Source organism: Perna viridis, chromosome 4, assembly GCF_037379345.1.
Source record: "Perna viridis isolate PV_CMFRI_1.1 ecotype Kerala chromosome 4, ASM3737934v1, whole genome shotgun sequence".
Taxonomy (NCBI): domain Eukaryota; kingdom Metazoa; phylum Mollusca; class Bivalvia; order Mytilida; family Mytilidae; genus Perna; species Perna viridis.
This window is the reverse complement of record NC_142448.1, coordinates 23,449,108-23,475,478: the sequence shown is the minus strand read 5'-3', so window position 1 is coordinate 23,475,478 and position 26,371 is coordinate 23,449,108. Positions and strand designations below refer to the sequence as shown.

General features: G+C 33.6%; 1 protein-coding gene across 2 annotated transcripts in view; it reads right to left on the bottom strand.

Annotated features, from left to right (window-relative positions):
• The window catches only part of LOC148619396 (uncharacterized), a 43,319-nt gene extending 17,456 nt beyond the window's left edge, over positions 1–25,863 (bottom strand). For both annotated transcript variants that reach the window (XM_088579260.1, XM_088579261.1), the window contains exons 1-15: positions 25,766–25,863; positions 23,162–23,189; positions 22,641–22,790; positions 21,716–22,092; positions 19,686–19,866; positions 16,274–16,443; positions 15,422–16,064; positions 13,412–14,854; positions 13,002–13,187; positions 10,752–10,972; positions 9,618–9,771; positions 8,768–8,865; positions 7,334–8,227; positions 5,973–6,277; positions 3,042–3,229 (exon numbers count right to left, since the gene is read on the bottom strand). In XM_088579260.1, the coding sequence (XP_088435386.1) occupies positions 3,042–3,229; positions 5,973–6,277; positions 7,334–8,227; positions 8,768–8,865; positions 9,618–9,771; positions 10,752–10,972; positions 13,002–13,187; positions 13,412–14,854; positions 15,422–16,064; positions 16,274–16,443; positions 19,686–19,866; positions 21,716–22,092; positions 22,641–22,790; positions 23,162–23,189; positions 25,766–25,801 (5,074 nt within the window). In that variant the 5' untranslated portion in view covers positions 25,802–25,863. The remainder of the gene's footprint in view (positions 1–3,041; positions 3,230–5,972; positions 6,278–7,333; positions 8,228–8,767; positions 8,866–9,617; positions 9,772–10,751; positions 10,973–13,001; positions 13,188–13,411; positions 14,855–15,421; positions 16,065–16,273; positions 16,444–19,685; positions 19,867–21,715; positions 22,093–22,640; positions 22,791–23,161; positions 23,190–25,765) is intronic.
• Between the last annotated feature and the right edge of the window lie 508 nt (positions 25,864–26,371).

Here is a 26,371-nt window from a genome sequence, read left to right as displayed (position 1 = left end):
GGTATTCAAAGAAAACCCTTCTTATTTTTTAAAATAAAAGTTTCCGTTGCAAAGGCTAAATATATTAAAGGTTATATATAAAAAGGTATATTTAAATTAATTATTGGAAATATATGTATGATATGTTAACATATATGTTGTAAGTCTAGATATGTTTGTATGAAATGTAAAGGTAAAAGGCAGGTCGTACTGGAAACATATATGGTAATAGGCATCTGGCCATAAATGACTACATCAATGAGCGATAGATACATTACTAATTTGCTGTCAATGTATCGATTTAAAAACTATCAAATAAATTTAACTGAACTATGTAAGAAAACTCAACTCAATATTGTTTAAAACTGAGTCTAGACAATAAAAATCTAGAATGATCTTCAATAAAATGTGGCTCATAAAACCAGTTTCAGAGTACAATTAAAATATAAGACGGTTTTCGGACTCCATCAGATAAAAAAAAAGCTCTCCATCATCATATTACATGTTTGTCGTGCTAAGTGTACCCTCACTCTCACAGAAAATTGATGTTGGACAATATTGGAAAGCAACTAAAATCAATTACAACGTATTTCCCAAATATAAAACGCAACACACCAAATTTGAAATGAATTTATTCAGTCATGGCTGAGATTTGTTCGACAAATTTTCTTTTTCATTCCATATAGTAAAAAATGGTAAAGTTCCAAGGAAAATAATATTGAACAGAACCAAAATCGTTTACAAAGTTTGCTATATTCATATAAAGCAACAAAGCAAATTTCAAAACAATCCATCCATTGAGAGTAGAGATAACCGCAAAGAAAAATTCGGACGGACAAGGTAATTCCAACACACCTTCCCACACTCGTTTAGTGAGGGTATAAAAATAAAATTTCTAATAACGTTGTCAGTGAAAAGCTCTATAACACAGAAAAAAAAGTTTAAATGTAACAAAAGAAACTAAAGAAACATTGAAATTAAAACAACAAGTAGACACATGAATGGATGGGTTTCTTCCATGCCATAAAAAATCAACTAAAGTGAATAGTTAAAATTCACAACATGAACAATGCATGACTACAATTTTCGACAAGTGCTAGTCAACATAAGCGAATCGTCAGGGTCGACAAAAGGATTTTTCAGCAGGAAATACTTGTAGCGGTGAAATTACAATTATTGAACAAGAGGGGTTTAATTAGCACTCAAGCTTCTTAGGGACAACCCATCTATCTATTAATGGGTGTCAAATCAACTAACGCATACTAGTCTTACCATTCACGCCTAAAGTTGAGTTGCGCGCGCAAAGCAGCAAATGGAAAATAGTGCAAATGCATGAACAAAACGTATTAATAACAAAATAGCAAAGATATGTAAAGAGAGAGGAAGACATTGTTTCATAGGTCTCACTAACCATTTCTAACGTTCCCGTTACTGTACATGTTAAACAAGTAATTTTCAATGTTTCATTGTGATTTCCCAGGACAAATGACACCTTAAAGTTCCTACCATTGGAAAGATTGGAAAATAAGGATTACAAAATCATTATTCTAATGGTACGATGACGGTAGAAATTCTTCACAAAATTTACTTGAATTAAAAATATTGAAAATCCACATTTTAACCTTTTCTGCTAACTGACAGCATGGAGGCAAATTACTCACACGTGTAAACAATATTCATACGTTTTTGTAGTATATTACAAATATGATTTTAAAGTACACATTCTAAGCTTTATTTTGACTACTTTTGACAGGGTTATGTTGCTACAAGATTGAAGTCAGCACTACAAAAGTTTTATGGGCGTCATCATGAGCTCGTGGATCGTTATGGTGTATCTATCTGCACCATGAAAACTGATTTATTCAACGGGTCATAGTTTTCTTTCCTCGTTTGTCTACCCCGGACTTGGCTTTTTATTAGCAACTCGGCGGGTGTTTCTAGAAAAGCAAAGAACGCTTACCATACCGGTGGACCTGGTCCATGCTCCCAGTTTTTAGTGGAGTCCGAGTTGCTCATTTGCTTTTGTTACCTTGTATGTATGATTTTAGTTACTTTATGTTGTGTATGTCTGTTTTCCATGTCTGGTCTTTGTCCTCGGATTACATTCTGTTGATAACCGCTATAACCTTGGTTCCCTAGATTACTTTTTGATCAGAATACACACAAAAAATGCACTTTCAATTAATATTTCTGGGTTCATTGTGTTTCTGGTACTACATAGGGATGGCCATCTGATCCGGAAGTGGTTAGTGAGACCATAGCTACAAATAATGTGAGCAAGCTCACAGAGAGAAAAAATCCTCCAATTTAACAATTATTGGAGGTTAATGTAAAATCCCTTCGGTTGAATTAAATCATTGGGGTCCTCTGAAAATAATTGTATACCTTCATGCATATCTAGAAAAGAACCTGAACGTTATTAAATGTTCACTTTTTATGGGTTTTTTTTTCAAAACAATCATATCTTTTTTAAAAGATTTTAAAATTAGCAAAAAAAATTAGACGATTCGATTAAAAAGTTCAACTACAGACGGAAAAATGGTTTAATGCAGATAAACTTTGTTGAAAGACTCGTTGCATAATTTGGCAAATATAAGCTCTGTTGATTCTTTTTACATGTTTCAACTATTGCTAGTTCTTACAATCACTTTGTAGTTTTTTCCATTGCTCAGCTAATTACTCCATGGGCAGTTGTTTTCATTTGCAGGCTAAGAATAGCAGATCATTCGTGGTTGTTTTCATTCGCGTTTGTTTGTTCGAACTGAGTCAATACACATGTCCTAAATCACGCCATGTTATTAAATAATAAACATACAATACAGTGTATTATCAATTACCAAAAGCCCACAACAAAGAGGTTGCCGTAATAGCCCGAAAAGCGTAGTAGAGAAAGTTATAACTCCATAGTATAGTACAGTTAATTAACATTATTTGGAAACGCTGGTCAAAAACAGTTATTGAACCATACCAATATTCATGAAATTGAATTTGTAAGGGCATTATAGCGTTATTCATAAAATTACTGAAGTAAAATACAATGTAATGCAAAGAAAAAAAATTACCGTCTGATTTAGATGGCAGGTTTATAACTTCCTTCCAAATCCACTGATAATCTTTAGTATAAAGCTTCCACTTAAAGGCAGTATTACTGTCACAACCGGAAGTGCAATCGCCAAGAAGCCCGAGTCTTGTTGAAGGTGATATCATCAATCCATTTGCTTTTGGCACGCAAAGTTTTTCATTTGAACACCTTACAGAGATAAAAACAAAAGAAATTTCAGTAGATGTATTATAGGGACCATAAATCTTCTGTAGTGATGATTACACAACCCTTTTCAAGAAACACAATTACAAAAAGTCTAACACGGTTCAAAAAGTCCGCGAAGTTTCGGCAAGCTCTGGCAAAAACGTATGAGTTGTGATATGAAAACTTCATATGCATGTGCTGACAGGATTTTGCCACATACGACAATACAGAATTATAAGTTATCGCGTTGATCGTATAGTTTTTTCTTAAGTTTTGTCTTTCCATCGACCTCTAAGAGAAGGTCAAGATAAGAGGCCGACTTCATATTGTCTGTAGTTTCCCCTTTCTTAGTTATTCGGGATAGATACGATGTTTCAAATCCCCGAAACTATGATTGTTTACAGACAATACGTGATCTATATAGCGAAAACTGAGATTAAAAGATCTGACTAAAGGACGTTCCTTCTTTTGGATCGATTTGCTGTAAATGCGGCCTCATAGGTGTGAAGGAATATGTCAGTGAGTAGCGAAGCACAATTGTTCCGACAGGAATTTGTATTGAAAAAAAAACAACAACACTGCAACGACACAGGATACATACGTTCAATGTCGATAAAAAAAATCCAGCATTACGACAAAATTTTCGGTATATTGAGAAGATGATTTGGAATCTTTGTTTAAGTATGGAAATGCTGTACCAGGTACTACATACTTGTATCAATGTGCTCAGTCTTTTTAGATTAAGAACGATGTATAATGCTTTTGAGTCGGAATTTCAAGTGAGTATAGGGAATGGTAGTATAAAAGGTTAAAAAAATCACAGGCCTTGATGCTGTTATACTTTAAAAATAACCTAGCATTAAGGATTTCCAGAATATCTTTATTTTTTTCAGGATCCACGTTGAATTGATACCAATATGTGAGTATGGAAGTTGAAAACTTCGAAAGAGGTTTGGTAGTAAATTTTGCAGCTATTCTAGCTATGGAGTGTTGTCTGTATGGATTCTTGTGATTTGTTTAAAATTCAAAACACGGACGGAAGACCACAATCATCGTCTGTAGGCAGCACTATACAGTTACGTCAATTCTGAAACTTCGTCTAATTTTCGTTGAGATAAAGCTGTTTTGAGGCACTCTGCACAGAAATTTCAAGTGTTTTGTCATAAAAAGTACATATTTTTCTTATCTGTGGTGTGTGGAGGTTCAAGCAATTAATATGTAATTGAACGATTATCGTTATAAAATCCAGTAACCATGGTAACATACTGAAGAAAAACATTACTGAGTTGAAACTCAAATAAGGGGTGCCTTTCCAAAACTAACAGTCAAACGCTATGTTTTATAAAATATCAGGTACTTGGACACTAGCACAGGATGAAAGCATGCGTGGATGTGGTGGAAAAAGGGTATAAAATAATAACACCCTCTTCAATTCATTTTCTCGCAATTTTAGTTCCTAAAGTTCGTTCGAAATCATATATTTTGACAAATAGCTAGCTGATGCTGAGGAGAGAACATAATACGGCAGGCGACTGAAACGTTACGGTTACCATTTTTCATTTAAATTACACCTGTTTACCATTACATATATTACATCTGGCGTTATGTATAACTACATGTAAACAATATATCAATTAAATTTCAACTTTTAATTTTAACCGGGTCAACTTGGTGTGCGAAACAGTTCGCCTAAATGTAACAATATAGTGTACCTGAATGGTTCAAAGCCATTCTGTCGGACCTAACGTATTTAGGAAATGACGTAAGGATTGTTTGATCTTTTCACGCAGACACACAAGCAGACTCTCATATTCCAGTTGTTCGAGACGTACTAGGTAGCAATATAACAATCTGGTGTATTATAAACAAAGCCAAGTGTTATTCTAGTACAAGCAACCCCTTCCCTCACAGGCAAATCTCTTAAAATCATATGAAGTTTCATCATGCATGAAAGTCTAATACTGCAAAATATTTGTTATTTGATTTAATATCATTTAATATAAGCCTTAGCGAGTATGCTATGATGTTGAAAATAAATAAAGCGAGTTGTCATTTTGAGATATTCATCTTTCACGAGTTTAAATAAAACTTTTTTCCAATTATTCTGTTGGAATGTTTCGGATCTTGACATCTGTCATGGTGGAAATTCTAGCAATCGTCCGTCTATAAAGCCTCAAGTTATTCGGATGAACAACATAAGAAACGTCACAACATCGTCTTCAACCAATAAGGTTTAGTAGACATTACAACAGTATCACACAACCAATATCGACAGCGAATTTTTCGTATTACTTGTTCGTATAACATCGTCTATGGTGTGATATCGCAAATGTCTATCCGTCCAAGAAGTAGACAAAACGACCAAATCATATACAATAAATGTATGTTTTGTCTGCGGGTATGTAAATATCAAGCTAAATGTACACTAGGTGAAGCATAGCAACGAATAAAGGTTCAATGATGCTTCTATTAAAGCACATACATAACAAAAACGAAAAGCACGTTTGTCAGGATTTTGGTAAGGTTAAGATTTTAGATTTTTTTTTCTATATTTAGCAATGTTATTGACAGGCATAACTTCTGTGTCAAATTGTACAGTCTTCTTTTGATTTTCTCATCCCGTTTCCTTACATAGTAACATAGGTAACTGACTTCGTTTATCATTTACATTTTCAGATTATTAAGAAACAATGCATATTATGGAAAAGTAAACCTTAAACTTTATCTTTGAGATGTGTAGAATTACCTGATTGTTATTTCAGGGGGAACCCCCTCTACAATTGTGATATATGCCGAAGTTTCAGCATGCTGGTGACCAGTTTTGTATGCTGCCACTTTTATCTCATATGTCTTGTTGATTTTCATATTTCCAGTGTCGAAGAGAAGAGATCCTGCTATGGTATCAATTCTGCCAGGTCCTTGCATGAAACAACCACCATTATCGACGGGATTGGCTGCCAATTCAGCCGTGCTGTATGGTTTTGAAGGGTTTTCTGTAGTCGGCCATTCTTCATTTACCTCTCGGCAGTACCAGGTGAAGTTGGAAAATGACTATTTAATATAAACGAAACTTGTATGTGAGCTTTTAAATGATTTAAAAGTACTGAAGTCAGTCTTCAAAGTTAAATCTTGTAAACATTTTAAAGCGTAATCAAAGGAGCCAAGATTCTAGCGAAAATCAAAAGAGTGTAACCCAGGGACAAAGACCAGACATGGAACATAGACATACACAACAAAGAACATAAAATAACCAATATAATGCATACAAAATAAGAAAAGTAAATGGGCAACACGGACTCCACTAAAAACTAGGAGCATGGACCAGGTGTACCGGTCAGAAAGCAATATTGTTGAATAAATAATTGTTACTTAGCATTGTATTTATGAAATAAAGGCATATAATGCATACTTTTCTACATTTTTTCTCAAAATTTGGACCCTGTAAATTGTTCTTAAACTGTTTTCATCTTGGATTAGTACGTATAAGTCATGATATGAATTAATGAAACGGTAGAAAAATCCAATCAAACAATTTCTAAATGATCGAATTCCAAAGGGATAAAAAGTTTATTTAATGACCAATAGTATTTATATCTTAAATCAATCACATGTTTACAAAAATACTACAAATATTGAAAACTTAAAGCATAAAATGAGCAATTTCAAATGTTATTTGTAGAAAACGAAGAGAAATATATGTTAAGTCATTGTATGATTTCTGGATCTTCTAACAAATATTTTCAAAACAAATAATTTTTCTACTGAACCTGCTTTTCTATAAGGGAAAGCAGACTTAAGGTTATATTTTAAACATTTTATCTCAATATACCAAATTATTCTTCATAAGCCTTATAGTGGTTTTTTACTTGTTAAAAATTCGTATGATTAAGCTAAAACATAAAGACCTTTGGCCTCAATATATCGATGTAAGGCTTGAAAGTATGCATTTTTGTTGGTCGTTTGATATCTGATGATATCAAATGACTTAATGTCAATTTCTTTTTGTAGCTTGATATTCAATAGAAATATTTTTCAAAGAATATTAAAATATATGAAAAGAAAATATCAATATTTAAAAAGAAAAGATATCCAACTAAAACCTATTACTTGTGTACTCCCGTCAAGTAGATCAGGATCATAAGAGTTGGAGAATGGATCTATAGTAGTCAACATATTATGACCACGTTGCACCTTCGACATACCACCAGGAAATATCTTAACTACAAGCTGCGATGGAATTATTTTGATGTAAGTTGATACCATTGACTTGAAAGTTTCATTATTTGCAAAAGCATCAGCTTTCATCTCCATGATATAAGTAAACTTATACAACCCTTCGTTCAGGTAACGTGCTGGTAGTCCCAATTCTGCCTTTTCTCTGGAGCTTATAGCGGAAAGATCAATGGTAGATATTTCAGTTCCATAATTTTCATCGACTGTCTCAACCAACCACTTCTTTTGATTCTCCAATATCATTCCACAGGAAATAGATGTTTCACCGATTACACGAACTCTCTTACTTTTTTCTATGACCTCGGGTTCCCAAAACTTTATGTGTTTGTACTTGATATCAAGTTGTGGCATAGAACAGTCTAATGCTGAGACAACATGGCTAACTGAAGCATTAGATTGGGAGTATGCATTAAAAGCCTTCATACTGATCTCATACGTGTTCTTACTGATAAACGTATGGTTCACTTGTAGGTTGTTGCCAGTAAATGTACCGACATATGTAGCTTGTCCAAAGTATTCACTAGATTGACAAGTTGCAGTATCACCAAACAAATCAGAAGATCCATCTCCATAATTAACGTAGACACATGTTGAAGTACCAGGTTCATCAAACGATGCATAAAACAGTTTTGGTTCGTTCTCTTTGGTGGGTTGACCATCATACTGGATACTAAGGCCAATCACCTTTTTCATGATTGTTACAGATTTAACTGTAGTACTACTGTACATAGGGTTCTTTGCAGTTATTTCCACGGAGTATGTTCCCGTCTGAAAAGTGACAATTTGAAATTAAATATAATAGTGTTTGACTCATAATTGTCGAATAACAACGAAAAGTATTAATAAATTTGCATGTATGTTTTGACATAGTGTTACGTCATTTCCTGTTAAGCGTATATCATATTCGCAGAAAGAGTATAATACAAATGGGTACATCATTATACTGTTAGCTATTATACTATTTATCAACCCAATAAAATGCTACATTCACCGAGATGTAGGCGAGGTGACTAACATTATTGAGGGCTGATAAATCGTAATAGCGACTCATATCAAAGCGATTATTTGTTTTATTACATGAGTCGGTGTGCTTGTTGTACTTTTCTCTCGTATTCTATGTTTAGGTTAAAACCGTACTCTATTAAATATTGATCTATTTATAACCATGCAAGCGGAAAGAATTGTATTTGAGCGTATTTGAACCACTGTCAAGATTTTATATGACACGAAAGTAGTTTTTAAACATACCAATCTATTTTTGTAAAGAAACGTTACAATAAAAAAAGGTTGGAAACAAAATGGATTTACCTCGTTGAAAAACATTTCAAATACATCTTCATTTGTCTTGTTACAGATAATGACGTCAGCGCCATTAGATGCTAAAACGCTGTAGTATACATGTGTTCCTACAACGATAAAATTTACATAACAGCATCAATTTAAAGATTGTTTTATTAATATGCATTGACATGTTTTTTGTTTGAAATGGAAGTCAAGGGAACCAGGATTCAAACAATAATCAAAAGGATAATGATTATACAGGGAAAATAGACATACACAATATAACACATGAACTATCCACAATAACACGTACACAGAAACAAAAGTTAATGAGCAACCCGTACTACACAGAAAACTGAGAACACGGACCAGTGTTAACGTCATTTTTTGTTCCAGAAATACCTGCCGAATTCTCTTAAAGTATTACATCTCTGGTAGACGAAAGAGGAAAATTAACTATGACACATTGAACAAATTAGTTTTCATGGTGCAGATAGATACACAATAACGATCGAAGAGTTCATGATGACAACCATAAAACTTTTGTAATGAAGACTTTTATCTTTTAGCTGCACAACCCTGTTCCGGAAGCCTAATGGTAAGAAGTCTAGTATTATAAGTCCGAATTGTTCCGGTAAGCACTGGTATAAGTTATGAGCTAATACGCAAATCCTGAAGTAATGTTGCCAGAGATTAAAGTTAACGATACTGATTGAAACCCCCCCCCCCTTGCGTGTTCTGAAGTTTAATTAAATTGATTAGCTCATTAGCATGTTAGAGTCAAATGAAACTTTTAAATAAATTTAATGTTTGAAGTGAATTAATAGTTCAATTTAATGTGATTAGTTCTGTTCATTCTATATTACCATTTGTATACCTTGTGTTTTAGACATATGAAACTTGACAGAGGTGTCGTGTGGAAAGATGTCTTTATTGGTACCGAATCCGTTTTCATCTGGGCCATTAATCGGTACAAATGGTTTGTACATAGGCGTTGCAGCAAGGTTTGTAAAATCCAAATATACACCACTCTGCAATCATATGCATAGAAATATAAAATAATTCAGATTAAACACCACTATCATTCAGAAAAGAGTAGTTTATGACAAAGAACAACTTATAAACCACTCTACAGTCACACAAAAAGATTAGTTTATATCAAAATATAGGATATTCACCCCTTTCCAATAATACATAAAGTGGGGTCATTAACATGTAAGAAAGACTAAAAAAGCAATATTTTTTCATGTTCAAATGTCGTACAAAGAATACAATTAAGTTTTGTGAGATGATTTCCATGCGAACGGATATTATATTCTCTCTCTTTTTTTCCCAGAATTCATATTTGATTATATTGTAAAAATAAAAGTTGTTTTTAAATGCTGGTGAAGAGGAAAAACACGACCTAACGAACGAATGTGACCACAATGCATGCATGGCAAAGTCATTGAGATTTTTCACTGATGGGTAACATGACGCAGTTTCTGGTGTCAAGTATAAAGATGTCAGTAAACGAAAAAAAGATGATTCATGTGTTAACAGAAAACAGATATCAATAAATGATAGAATTACAAACAAATCAACCCTCCCTTCTAAATATCACTCCGTTAGCTTAGTAATTTTGAATAAAATTATCGTAATAAACAATTATCTTTTTTACCACAGTACGCGTATGAAATTTTAGGCACATTTGCTAAAAAATGCAAATTTTGTCATGAGAAGGGGCTTCTTGACAAGTCAATCAAGAAGAAACTACAAGTGTAAAATACGTAAACAAAAATGGAGTATAATTTGCCATAAAAATTGCTGCACATTACTATTTTGCTTTACAAGTTTTGATTTATTATGTATTACATGTGAAGGAGCAAAAAATCGGACTAATATTGTTCTCGGACGGACGGACATTATCATTGTAGTATATCTTTGTTCTTACGAGTAGGTATACAAATTACCTTGATGTTAATGTAGTCATGCTTCGCCATTGGCTTTTGGCAATACATTCTTTACTCACCGATATGGAAAACTCCTCCGTTGACACTAAGTTGGACAGGGTAAAGGTTGTGATATAATTTCCGTCCTGAGCGTAGATGTGAGACATCGTCTCTTGTGTGTTAGATGAGAGCCAAGCTGCAGGTTTAGTTTCTTCCTTGTTATCCCCGTAATTAACAGTGATGGTAGCGTCGGTTGGAGGTGGTGTACTAGTATAACGAAAGGTGTACTGAATTGTTCCAGCTGTAAACACAATTACAAATTTAGGAAGAAAGTAACCCGATTTTTAAGCCGTCAATGTGTATTAGCAAAGCTTACCGAATAAACTCATTGCTATAACCTGAAAATCGGCATAAGCTGCGTTAATGGCCCACTTACAAGTAGTTTATTAAGATTTCATTATCAGATCCATATAAGATTTTTTTATATAAGATAAAGTATAGTAAATACATAAAGACAAGTTAAGTTAAAGTACTTATATAAATGAATAAGATCAAGTTTTGTTTCTGTATAAGATCGAATAACAGTTTTCGTCCGATGGAATATAGTGTAATACGTTAAGAAGAAACCAAGATTCGAAAGATAATCCAAATCTTAAAAAAAAACATTATCCACGTATAACGACTAAACAGGAAAATAGACACACATAATAAAGAACATGAAATGACCATAACAACAAGTACAAATAAACAAAACGAGAAGCAACCCGGACTCCACTAAAACTGGAAGTACGGACCAGGTGCACTGGTAGGGTAAGAGTGCTCTACTTTTCTAGAAACATCTGCACTATATTTGTGATTGAGTTCAGTCAACGATTCAGGTCACTAATGCTTAGTTAACACACCAATGAAGTAAATGTACAATGAACCAAAATATAAATATCTTGACAGATAAATCAAGATTAACTTCGGTTTTTTAAGGTAAATTGGCTCATGTAATATAAAACGATTATTCCACAAAGGATATTCTAAGTACGTTGTTCAATTTCTACAACAAAGATGTCAACCTCCAACATTACCATTTTCCAAGATTAATTGAATTGAAAATCTAAATATCTATAAATAAAATATTCAGTTCACAATCTTTTTTCTGAATAAAGGTAACAACAAAATTACCGAACACTAATCCGATTCATAATCAAGTCAAGGCCAAAATAAATCTGGCACCACCGGATCAGCTGGTACCGCAATGGTGCTGACTTCGTACAAGCACCGAAGTGGTGGGTTAGTTCTTGGTTTTACGGCGAGCTGAACACCCCCTCGCCTCAATTCCAAAATTACCGAACACTAATCCGATTCATAATCAAGTCAAGGCCAAAATAAATCTGGCACCACCGGATCAGCTTGTACCGCAATGATGCTGACTTCGTACAAGCACCGAAGTGGTGGGTTAGTTCTTGGTTTTACGGCGAGCTGAACATCCCCTCGCCTCAATTCCATTGCGGCGTGACTACACCAGTGGGGATTAAAACCTATTTGCATGTTATTGTCATAATCGGTAAATCACTGGTAACATCAGCACAAATTAAAAAAAACAATCATCACTCATTGTTTAAGAAAAAAAATGAGTACTTTTCAACCGAGGACTGATATCTAAATAGAATTTGGTAAGACTTTTAAAGACGTATTTCCTCATACCCCTGATTCAGGAGCAAGTTACAGAGATATTGATGGCGTTGAAGGGAATCAGAGTAGTCAGTACTTGCTCTGGCGTAGAGAATCAATTGTTAATTATGAACACCATTTGCAGGAGATGAAGGGACATTGCTACACAGGTAAGGACAATTTATGATATCCAAATTAGCGTCGTCTCTTATATAGTGTTGAGATGACAACTGTTGTCAAGTTCCAGATGTAGGTCCATAAAAGATGCAGAACAGGCTGTTTCTGTAGTTTCCTTTATTTCAAATTCTGATGGATATATTGACGGTAACCATTTTCTAAAAGAAGGGCTGTTGAAGGAGAATACATCATCAATTATATCTGTATGTAAAGTTAAAGGGTTTAGCATCTTTAAAATTATTATTCTTTGCGAGGTACTGAAGAAATTCAGTCTCGTATGAATATAGAAACAAATTGGGTAGGAGAGAAGCACAGTTGGAATGCCAACTAGTTTTTTTGAAAAATGGCTACTCCAAATGTAACAAATAAATTATCAATAAGGAAATCTGAAATGAGGGTTACACACAGTAAATTTGGCTTGCATATCATGTAACTAGTTTGTGCAAACTAAGCTAACGAAGATAGTTTAGGAAATAAAATAGGATACTAACCAGAATTCGTAAAATCTTTTGGATGGTCAGACGTTATTATCAGGTCACGTGTTATTTTTTCTTGGCAGATGATTTGTTTAGTTTTGATGACTGTTTCCATTGAACTTTTTACTTTAATTGTGATGGTGTATGTCCCAACGGTGTTGTATGTTACAGTTTCTGTGTCAACTCCATCGGGACTTGTTCCTGTAAGCATTGAAAGTATAATATTAAACTGTAAAATTTTAAATGATACCGTCAAAAGCTGTTGCTGTCATTCCAAAAACTATTTGAATAAACGTACAAACTTTTATAGAATTTGTGTCATGTATTTTAATAATGAACATGTGAAACATATGTAAAAACTCAAAACTAATTTATGCAACAAATAACTACCTCTCAATAGAAATTGTCAAACTGTTATGACTTACCAACTCGGCTACGGGGTCCAACCAACGCATGGCCAAAATCCCATTCTATTGTAACATCTGTACCTGTTCCACCCATACGCATTTTGACATTAACATTGACGGAATCTCCCCTTGCAGCGTTCAATGGTACGGTTTCTATTTCAACATCCCGTATTTTCTCCACCAGCTGTACAGAACCAGACACCGTCTGCTGACTAATTGCGTTTGACACATTGGCAACAATTGAATATGTTTGAGAGCCATGTGCTTCCCTGTACTCATAGGTGTAAACCTGGTTTACATCAAAATCAACGGTCCCTTTATTTCCATCCCCATAATCGATGATCATTTTAGCTTCATTTGGGTCATCATCACCTGCGTTTTTGGTAAAACTTATTGACACTGTTGCAGGTGGAGCAAACAAAACAGGGTTTGGGCTGACAACCATTATCAGGTTTTGGACGGGTGCAATGGCAAGAAGTCGGAATTGTTCGGTATGCGAGTTGTAAAGATTGTGTATTTTTACTTCAACATTAAACCAACCTAACCTGGCAAAAGTATGTGTTTTAGACTGTACTGTATTCGGCCATGTCGAAAACGTTTCTCTGTCTACCGGACTACCGTCGTCGTAATTCCAATCTACTGTTACAGTAGTGCCACCAGTTGCAGTCACATCGAATGTGACAGAATCCCCTTTAGCAATTGTACCATACCCTTTAGATGCATCTATACAACCACCACATGTTATTGCAGGGCTCGTAACTTCGGCTTCGATACCAAAATTTGTTATAATTTGTTCATTACTGACACGGTTGTATGCTGTCAAGTTCATAGGATATTGGGTACTTGATGCGACAGGAGGAAAAGTTTCGGAGTATGCCCGGTTAAAGTAAGGATCCTTGGTAAAAGATCGCTGGACAGAGTCGAAAGTCAGCATGAAAGTGGGATTAGTTCCACCTGTCCATGTCCAGTTGACTGAATATTCTTGATTTGTAAGAGCCCCTGTCTTAACCAGTTGTAGGTTAGTTATTCTGTACTCAGTGGAAAATTGTGCCGAAGCTGACTCTTGGTTTATATTATTTAAACAGATAACAGACATCTGGAAAGTTCCTTCATCTGTAAACTGATAATCAAATGTTCCTCCAACCGGCGAAGTTGTATCAGTCGTCGTTGCCGTAGTGACACCATCTTTCTTCCACGTACATGTATAATTGGAGCCTGTAGTCATTGGTGTAGGTATTGAGGTTATTTCATCAACTATTGCCACTGAATCAGTTAGCGTTAGACTACTAATACGCTCCTCTACTTGTATAACTGTGGTATTTGTTTTAGTACTGAGAGGGTTAAAGGCAGTGACAGATACTGTTAATTCACCAACAGTGCTGTATATATAGCCATGAATTGCATCAGTTGTGTTGATTATGGTTCCATCACCGAAGTCCCATGTGTATGTTACATTAGTTCCTGAAATTATGGTAAATTGCTTGAATTTTGTTCGTTGTTATATTTTGTTATGTATGAAACTACATTCGATTCATTATTTGAAAAAAAAAAAATTTTTACAAGTGTCAAAATATCACTACAGTTACATTGCAATACATAAAATTTCACTGAAGATCAATCTAATACTTTTTAAAAGAAATTAGACCCAAAAAAGCTATAGTGATTTACACATTCAGGCCATGTATTTGGATTTTAATTTGAATTATTTCAACGCTGACGCTTCGGTATTTTCTGCTGATATTCACACAATAAAATTTATTCCGTCGATAACAATAATGGTCACATTTTTTTTTTGTGTGTACTACAGTATTATTTATGTAAATGTATTATTATTTTATATGCCAATCTTCGATACATTCAAGATAGACAAAACAAGCAAAAAAATAAGTATAATACTTTCGTAAACCATAAGTTTACAGTATCCGCGAGAGTAAATACATTTACAATTTTCAGAAACTTTGAAATATGAATACAAGATGTAACGGAACAATCTCATGGATGTCAAACAGTGGATTTTTTTTATAATACCTGTATGTGGTAGAAGTTGGAAGGGTGTGCTCAGGCCTTTTTCTATATACTTAGGAATATTTATGATGGCCTTGTCAATGCCTTCTATGACAGTAATTTGGGTAGTGTTGGTCTCCTTTCGAACAATTCTTTTATTAGAAACTGTTACAGTGATGTCTTTGATTCCAGAAGATGTAAATTTGACAGGAATATAAGCACCACTTCCACCCGATGAAACTGCTCTCAGTAGATGTCGCTTCATGGCGGGTAATGCTTGCTGAAGTCCATTACTTGTGACGTCAGTGGTTTTAACGTCACTATCTGCTGCAGGAACAGTAATGGTGCTAAGTTTGCCGGCAATTGGTTTGTATCCAAGAACATATCCGGAGTCAACTTCAATGTAATCTGTAGTAGCATCAATGGAAATGTGATTATAGCCAATGGCGGCAATGTTATGGGATATAGATCTAACAAGATTTAAATTAGTTCTCTGTGTACCATCGTATCTAGTAGGGTTGTTTACGCATGCTCCAGACGACCAACATGACATGGACGCCGGACAAAACTCGTCAGAAATACAGGATCTCTCATGAACACCGCTACAGCTACCAGAACAGCTATTAGTGTCAAAACAGTACGATGGCGAACAAACTGGTGAGAGGATCTGGAAATGAGGAAAAGCATTATTTGTTCCTTTTTTATATATCGTTTACCCAAATCTATCGTATACGATGCTTGCTATTTCATGAAAATTCTAAATCAATCAGCAGTGTCAACAAAGATAATATAGGTGTTATTCTCAATTATACTTAAAATAAACATTTAAAGATTATTAAAAGAGAAAAAGCAAATAACATTCTAAACCAAACTCACCAGTATTTCTATACTCCCAGCTACTTCAGCATACAATTCAAAGCCAATGATGACACTTTTGTACTGAAACTCGGAGGCTGGCATAACGATGATAGACGCTGTCTCTCCGGGTAATATGCTGGTCCCTCCCTTTGTTGGGATAGCAGGACCGGTGGTATATATCGGAGGATCTGTTCGAAGGAAATATATTTGATGCACGACAAATTAAGTGCAAAACTACTGTCTATAACATAAGAAATAGTAGTAAGATTTATAAACATATAACACGGATTTAGCCAAATTTGTAAATCCCATTTTTAATGACCACTAATGTCCCAAAAAAAGAAAAGGCAAACTTCTGAAGCATTTTAAAAGAATTTATAAACTTTATTATTTTGACAAAGATTTCTTCTTTAAAATATTTCAACTCCTATAGGCTGAATCTGGCATGCAAAATCGATCCCTTCAGGATCCCTTCATCGACAAGAAATTGTAAACCTTTGTCTTTTCCAACATGAGGAAAGAACGAGTGAACGCCATAAATAAAGATAGGAAGCCAAATTAAAGAAAATTACTGAAATCCGAAATACGATGTTAATCGTACACGTCGGCAAGTGTTGTCAGTGGCACAGCCTTCACCATCACTTTTGTTATCAATACAAGACTATCCAAGACAAATTCGTATCTGATAATGACAGTCACCGGCATTTGATGAATACTAGAGGTTGTGCAGACGATGTTCAATCTCTTCCGATTCCCAATTAAATAATGGGATGCTACAGGAAGACACTAATTGTATGGATCTCTGTGTCTTATTCCAACAAATAAAAAGTAATGGCATGACTCCTACATGCTGGGTGTTTCAATTCTAGAACATCAATTCTTTTTAAATTTCAGTTTGTTAGTTACTTATTTATTACCATCAATAACAATAATCCACAATAATTTTCCACTTTTCCAGTTTCTAGTCCCCTCTACCAAGCTTTTTAGGCCATGATGACCCACGGTGATAAATTTCTAGACTGAACACTGTCAGAGAAAACCAAAAGGTCTTTAACAAGAGTAAATACAGGCGTACGTATTCTACCATATAAACTGAAAATGCCTGTAAAACGTGTGTTCATTAGGTATTTCTAGAACGGATTATGGAAATGCATTACTATACGGCGTCAATGAAAGTTCAATAGCAAAACGCCAGCGTGTTAAAATACGACAGTAAGACTTGTAACAAGAAGAAAGAAGCATGATCATGTTACACTTGTACTTATAACTCTTTATCGGTTATCAATAGTTTCGCTGTCAGTGCATAATCTACTTTAATGCATACAGAAATCAAAGCAATTCTTGGGACAGCACTAGCATACTTCCATAACAACCATGTAGATCTATCTGCTCAGATAAATCAACTTCAACACCGTATGTGAAATCGCTGAATGTTTTAAAGAGTACCTTGAAACTTACCTGTTTAAACATGTTTTTGAGACGTCATTTTTATTTCGCCCTTGTATTTATTGTCGTAGATTTTTATCTATCATATTTTAGTGATACTTTTTTTTATATCTTTATTGTTTGAATTTGAATATTATATTCATTATCATTATTATTATTTGATTTAAGCTTGTCTATTGAATTTACAACGGTACATATCCTTTACCTATACTTTATATTGGTTAATTTATATGATTTATTTCAAACCATATTTATTTTCCGTCCAATTTGAATCTAGGTTTTCTCAGTCTAATTTTATTATCTTTGCAAGTTTACAATACGTTCTTTGACATGTTAGAAATTTTCAATTCATTTTATATTTTTACTCAATTCACTAGCATTTGTTAATTTCAGTATAGATTTCATTCATTTTGGTTTTTTATTTGATTATTTTCATTTATTTATTTATTTATTTATTTTTGCTTATCCGCTTTATTATTTTTATCTATGTAATTTTCCTCAATACTTTTTGCATGCTGATGTGATCAATATTTTTTATATATTGGTATACATGTATTGCTCATGTTTGCATATGTATTTAACATGTAAAGTGCTAAGAGTAATAGTGTTACTAGATAATGCATAACACAAATGTCATATAATAAAACTAATAATAATAATAATAATAATAATAATAATAACATAATTCATTTTTCATAACCAAGTTTCACATTCAGCTACATTTTTTCAGAGCCTCACACTCGGTTATAATTGATGATAGTCTAATAATTATAACTTAAATTAAGAAACTTAGTAAAATATTTATTCTCGAGTCGGATGAAGACAAAGCAAATATGTGTACTGTTATCCGTTGGTGGATTAAGAAAAGCATTCCCACAGCATTCGAGGTATGCTTCCTAAAGTCATCACTTCAAAGGATCGTATATATTTCCCCACCAAATATTGAATATAAAATATTTTGCGAGTTTAAAAATGTAAGGTAAAATTGAGGATACCAAAGAAATACTCAAATTAAATTACCTTGATATTGGTGGAGAAATCAGCAATTTTTACTTAAGGTAATAAAATGTGTGTGTCTTTACTACTTGAACAATACGTCCTAATTCGTGAAGGTGAAAGTCCTCTTTAACTAATCTTAATATTCTCCATTATAGAACTCCATTAATTTATACTGAAGTTATTGTCGTTAAACTGAATATCGACGAAATGACGATGGTGACAAGATGAATATACACGACAACGTAATTTTTATGTCATAGAAAACTTGTCAAATGATATAGATAAGATCGTTCCGTCTTCATTGCATTATTATTCTACTTATCTACCACTTCAAACTCATTATATCCGTAAGGCTTTGAATAATACATTAACCATGTTGTACTGCACTACAATCATCAAGTAATGACTTGTGAATGTAGGGTGCTCTTTACTTTAAGTCATCGGTACTGTGAGTTTCGTGCCTTTTTTATATATTTCTAGCAAATCATTTATTTTCTTTTTGCTTCGTTTTCGTCTGTTTATTTGGTTGTTGAATATCTTACATTGTTCTTAACTGAATTGTAATCTTAATTGAAATGAAGTTGTTTAAACACTAAATTCAGCAATCTAACGCATCTTCCAATATGGAAATCATAAAAACAATAAACAAAAATTATTATGAGTTATAAGCTCCAAGGAGACCGTCTATTCTGCAAATATTGTTATCATTGGTGGACGGATTTCCCGTTTATGGTCATTTGCGTATTGTTCATTCAAATATTTTCATCAATTGTTTCATTTGCATATCGTTTCTTCGATTATTTAGACATATGCTTTTACCCAAACACGAATGGTCAACTCAACGCAAAATCGTACATTTTTTCAGTTTCAGCGGTGAAGATACTTTTAGATATACATTTTGGAATGCATGTATTCAAACTTGATATCTATTTAAAAGTTTCTATGAAGATATAACTCGAGAACAGTCGTATGTTAACCAATATACCTGCAATGGTAAACGTTGATTTGAGTACATTATTCTCGTAATAATTCAGTTCCATATTGGATCCCTCTAATACCCCGACTGTACAGAAATCTTCCTCGTGTGTTGCCATATACAGAGGACACTCTAATGTGTGCATTTTTACTGGAGCATCAACCATAACCGTTGTAGTAGCTTCCTTCTCCTAAAATACGAACATCAAAATCAAGAACAAAAATAACACATGGATCAAGAAAAAATCAAGCCAAAGTTTACTGAATTACAAACACGGTCCAGGAAAAATCAAGCAAGAAGTGAACATGGTTCTTAGTCAAATCAATTAAATAGTGTCAACACAGTTCCCAAAAAAATCAACCAGAAAGTGCACTGAATTACAAATTATGGTAAAACAAGCAAAGCGTGTAATGTATTACAAACACAGATCTTGGCCAAATCAAGCAAATAGTCACTGAATTACAACAACGGTTCTTAGACAAATCAAGCAAATAGTCACTGAATTAAAAACGCGGTTCAGGAACAATCAAGCAAAATGTGTACTGAATTACAAAAACGGTTTCAAGAAAACTCAAGCAAGAAGTGAACATGGTTTCTAGTCAAAACAAGCAAAAGATGTACTTAATTAGAAACACGGCTTTAAATAAAATCAAGCAAAGAAATGTACCGAATTACAAACACTGTTCTTAGAAAAATCAAATAAATAGTGTACTGAATTACAAAAACGGTTATTGGCCAAATCAAGCAAATAGTGTACTGAATAACAAACACAGTTCCTGGTCAAATCAAGCATCTTGGCTAAATCAAGCAAATATTTTTTCTGCATTACAAACACTTTTCTTGGCCAAATCAAGCAAATAGTTTACTGAATAACAAACATAGTTCCTAGTCAAATCAAGGATCTTGGCTAAATCAAGCAAATGTTTTTTCTGCATTACAAACATTTTTCTTGGCCAAATCAAGCAAATAGTGTACCAAATTACAATCACGGTTCTAAATTGAATCAAGCAAAACGTGTATTGAATTCCAGAAATTCAAAATAGTTCGGGTAACCCTAAATACAAATGTGGTACGTTCGACAATCATAGTTAACCGTAAGTCCTTTATGGTCTCGTTGAATACTCTGTCAAGTGAGAAGGCTGAGGACTATTTGTATTGAATCCTAACAATTCATAAAAATTCATACAAGCAAATGGACAGAACAAGATTATCCTCTTACTCAACAAATAGCAGTATGGTTCACCAAGATTTTGTCCGCAGTAAAGGGGGACAACAAAAAATACTGTTAATCTGTTTGCACGCGTAATGGTATTAATCATATGTAAAGACTCACAAGCTCTTAAGATATTTTAGATAATCTTAAATATCGCTCCTCCACTAAAGTAAACTATATTAAATCTTTTGTCTTCACAACGTTATACCTATTTTCATCCACGAAGCATATAACTGTAATAATGGTAATTCTTATAAATGTGTTATTTTAGACTACGTTTCTACATACTATTCCACTTCAGAACAAAACAGCATCATGGTAGCTTCATTCTCGTATTCAATCGTTTTTACGAAAACGGCTTTATCAGCTTATCGATACCGGACAATTCGACCCAAAAACATTTCGAACCATAACAACCTAGTTCTTTACCAAAGCCGAACATTGCGGTCCATACATACTTCAGACCTCGACAGCAGGATAAGGCGTAAGGACAATAAAAACCGCATATCATAACAGATTTTACCATTTTGGAACTTTATAATAATAGGGCGGACAGAAAGAATTAAAGGACTTTGGTGTTTCTTCGGGAGCGTTTAACGTGTCACCTTCCTTATATTATTCTTTAAGGCTAATCATGCAAATTCCGTTATACTTGTATTTTCATCAATTAACTTAAACAGCTTTACCATTTTGTTCTAATTATATACAATGTAGTTACATATTTAGAGATTTTTATGAAGTGTCACAATAATTTTTGGTCGGTTTCACTGTTTGTTTAGAAGAAAAAAAACAAATACTCTTCTACAAAACTACAAAGCATTCCTACCATTAATGACTGCATCTGGTCATTTCCATATACAGAAACTTTGAAGTGCCCTGGCACATGATACTTTCTGTTCCACATATTGGTTGCGTTTTGGTCTGTCTTTCCAGCTCCATCATCATAATCCATCTTAAATGCAAGTTGTGCTCCACCGGACGAGAGACTAGCAGTAAATGTGACGGGGTTGTGAAGTTCCAAAACATTGCTGCCTGCTGATGACGTCAGAGTAAGACCAAGAATGGGTGGTGCTGCTGTAAACACGCTTACATAATCTTTACTACCACAGTCCTGAGCGCTATCCCCAGAACATTTCTCGGTACATTTAGAATTGTCTTTCAATGAGTCTGCTGGTAAACTATCACCACAAAAACAAAACCTCCCTGCAATGTGTCAAATGTCAGAAGGAGTAAAAGATCTATATTACATCACCCTTTACATTTTTATAAATTTTTTTATCGAATGTCTCATGTATAAAAAAATACGATAGCTCACGCTGTGAAATACTAAATTTGGTACATTCTCCCGTCAAAGCGTCACAACGCAAATAAAAATACGCTGATCACGAACTTTTAACTTTATATTGAAAATAGCAATAAATTGTGAAGAAAATCTAAATAAAAATGATAATCTATTGTTTATCGTGAATAACCAAAATATAATTACATGAAATCAGAAACGTGCGCTGAATGAGTCCCGCTCACTCATTAAATCTAGGTACTCCTAGGCACTCGTAATACTTCACTTTTCAGTCTTTTCAATTAATTTTCCCATTAATATTTATATTTTAAATGTTTTGATATTTTTATTATCAGAGCTAACAAAACCCCCTCCCAAAAAAACTAAAAAAACATCCAAGCTATATTTATTTGCTTGTAATGAAACAATATATACCTACATTAATTTCAATACCTTATACATTAATACTAACCTTCAGCAATGGCGGCATAAGAGAACTGAAAACTACCACATTTCGCAGCACAAACTGTTGGCGTTAAATTTCCTGGATCAAAATCTCCTGGATTTCTCCTAAAATACCGATGTCGTTTGTTTTCTTTGTAGCAACCTAATCCTGCAATCACTGGAATTAAATCAGCCAATAAAAATATTTTCTTTGAAAAACTTGAAAAAAGTTAACAAATTTGATTTGCAGTTGAATCCTGTTGCTAACATGGATTGCTCCCACGAATCTACTTAATTTTTTTAAAATGAAATATTTATAAATGAGTCATTCTCAGAATGTTCCTTTCAAAATCTGATAATTTGAATTCTTTACAGATATAAATCGAATATAGCAGGGTACAAGTTCATCGCCACGTTCGAATTATAGAAGGCAAAATCTAAGTAACCATTAATTCATAAACAAAGTCTGAAAGAAACTCAATATAATTATTGTTTATCTTCTAAAAGGTTTATTCTGCTTAATAAATATTAAGTACGTAGTGAACCTACCTCCCGATACACTGTCTAGAGTAACCACCTGCAAACGAAACGATTGTTACAAAAGCTGTTTTCTTTTATATTGTTAGATTGGCTACAAATATACGTAAATAACCAATTTTATGCATTTAAGTAGCAATCTTTGTAAAAATCAGACAAGAGGAGATTCATTCATGTCAAAAACCCATCGATTTTTTTTGTTTCTTATTCAGAAACTGTTACCTATCCTATGATTTTGTTTGATTTGGTTGATTTTATAGGGAGATAAATGTATGATTTTCTCAAAAGTACAGATCTGAATACAAAAAGGATCATCGTTATGTAAAAATATAGTATATATAAACGGAAAGAGCAACCAAGAGAACCAAAGCCACAGTGGCAATCAAAAGAACGCAATCCAGGGACAAAGACCAGACATGGAAAACAGACACACACAACAAACAACACAAAGCAACTAAAATCATACATACAAAGCAGCAAAAGCAAATGAGCAACCCGGACTCCACTTAAAACTGGGAGCATGGGCCAGGTGCACCGGTAGGGTAAGCGTCCTCTGCTTTTCTAGAAACAGCCGCCGAGTTGCTCATAAAAAGTCAAGTCCGGGGTAGACAAACGAGGAAAGAAAAAAAATCATTGATTGTTTGGTGGGTTTTTCTAAAATGAATGGTACTATGACTAATTTCTGGATTCTCGCAGAGTCGTCACTTCGAATTCAAGATTTCTCTGTTTGTAAACAGTGTTTGAAAAGCAATCAGTCCACAATGTGTTTTATTGTGTAACTTTAGTTTTTTCAGGAAAGAAACTTTTGATTATTTAACTACCGACAGGCTTTTTAGTACACTTTTGACAACCGACGGGTGTTTAAAAGTCTACAAGAAGACTTCAATAATTGAACAACTGAGGGGTGTTTTTAGAAAAAAAAAGTTTTCGATGATCGATCTACCGACGGATGTTTTAGAAGAAGCTTTCGGTGATTTTTTTTACCGACTCATGAAGCTTACATTTCTATATTAAATCTAGTTGAATATACTAAACTGTCTTGACAACTCGTGTTTCACCTCCAAGCTCAACTGTACTAGGACATATGACCAGTTAAAGGGGCATTAGTTTTAAACACACGTCTGTGGTTAAAAGATCAAAACACCCGTCCGTAATCAAACCATCAAATGTATCTTCTAAAAATACCCGTCGGTAGTGACATAATCAAATGCTTTTCTTATTAACATCCGTCGGTAGTAACATTATCAAAAGATTTTGCTATAAACACATGTTGGTATTTAAATAAAAAAAGAAATTCCTAGAAATGCACATCGGTAGTTAAAAATCAAAAACATTTCCTAGAAATTCACGCCGAAATGTTCTTATCCAGTAAAATAGAACAGAGTAAAACTAATGTGTGTCATAAAGAAATAAATTTATCATCGTTAAAATGAACATACAAAATTTGGTCGACAAATTCTTGAGTCGGACGTAAAGCTGTTAAAAATTGTTTTATATTGCAGCGTTTTTGTTGCCACTTAATTTTTCATATCTGCATTAACATTTGCTGTTTCGTAAATTAACAATCTGTTTATGTCTAAAATTTTGTTTCTATCCTAATATTACTGATGCGAAGGAGATAAGGATATACAGTGAAACTAACTCCCGTTTCAAATAATTTAGTTTAAGTAAACTATGGATAAGAAATGGGTGTACTCTTCAACCTTTTTAAGAGAAAGTTAAGTTCTCTTTACGCTACGAAAACTTAAAACCCCAAATTTCGAGTTCAGTGTTAGAAAAACTGGTGCACAATGGAAATACCTGTTGATAATCATTTCCTGAAAGTTTATTACAAACACATTAAAAACTTTATGATGAGTTGTTGAACAAAATGGGTACCACTTTCTCCTTTTTGGGTCCCTGGCAAATATCACAATGGCATTTCTGTTAACTCTTGAAAGTTTAGAAGATAAGTTGTGGATACAAAGAGTATACTTCAATGTCATATTTCGGGAGTAATGGAAAAGTCAATACTATGATAACGGAAACATCTTTTGCATCAAAATAGTAGACGAATGTCTTAATAATCATTCCGTGCAAGTTTGTAAGTATCTACCGTACATTTAGGAAGATGTAAAGAATACGATATTAATGGACAAACTGCTGGACATCCTGACCACAGTCCGTGCTTTAAAGTGGGAATATGATAAATACTAGCAATACAAAATACTCAATTAGACGGACTATTCAGTCAAATACATCAAGGAACATAAATACAAGAGTAATAGGGCTATCTGTAAAAAGGATAAGCCTTTCTGTAAATGGGTGAATAAACAAAATTGCAAGAAATGTATAATATATAGTGTTTAAAGAGTATGTATATCCAAGCCAAGTTAAAACATGAAATATTCATTCTTTGAAAATCCATTGCTATGCAGACTTGTACATTTTATAAGGAACAAAATGTTACGGATGATGTATTTTAATTAGATCTAGATAAAGTTTGTAATGTTTATTTCAACTTTATATGAAGTAGAAGTAAAATATAAAAAACACAACATATTTTCATTTCGAGTGTAAAGGTTGATAATCTCTTTTTTCCCGAAAATATTGTAGGATTGTATTAAAGTTACTTACATAGATAAAAATATATAATCCTAGTTTATATTTCATGTCTGTTTCATTCCACTGTTCTTGTTATTTCTGCCAGGTAAAATCAATGTAATTTATTCAAGTTGAAACATCAATTAAACACCCAATGAACAAAGCACCAAACTTAGCTAGTCAGTCGATACGGTGATATAAAATCTATAAGGCTCCCGAGTCATTTCTATTGCTTTCATCGATATGGCGTTTCTGTATTGTCGGTGTTGACGCAAAACTGTTTGATGGAATGGAACCAAATATAATAACATGTTCTACAAATCTATAATTTAGTTTAAATATTGTTTGCTCTGTAGTTATTAAAAAGAATTTTAAATGTTACAAACGATTTTCTATCAAATCAACGCACTACTAGGTAGACAGTTCTAGTTGTCATAGAAGCATCGTACTGCAACTGGTATTTAAACGATTAAGTCCGTTCTCTTATTGAAATTGTATCATGAAAAAAACAATTTATAACATATTCAATGTATAAGTTGCCATCTGAATACCGTCCACGATCTTAACAATGGTATGCCGGCATATAGATAATAGAGTGACTGGGCAATATGCATATATAATCAAATCTGAGAAACCTAT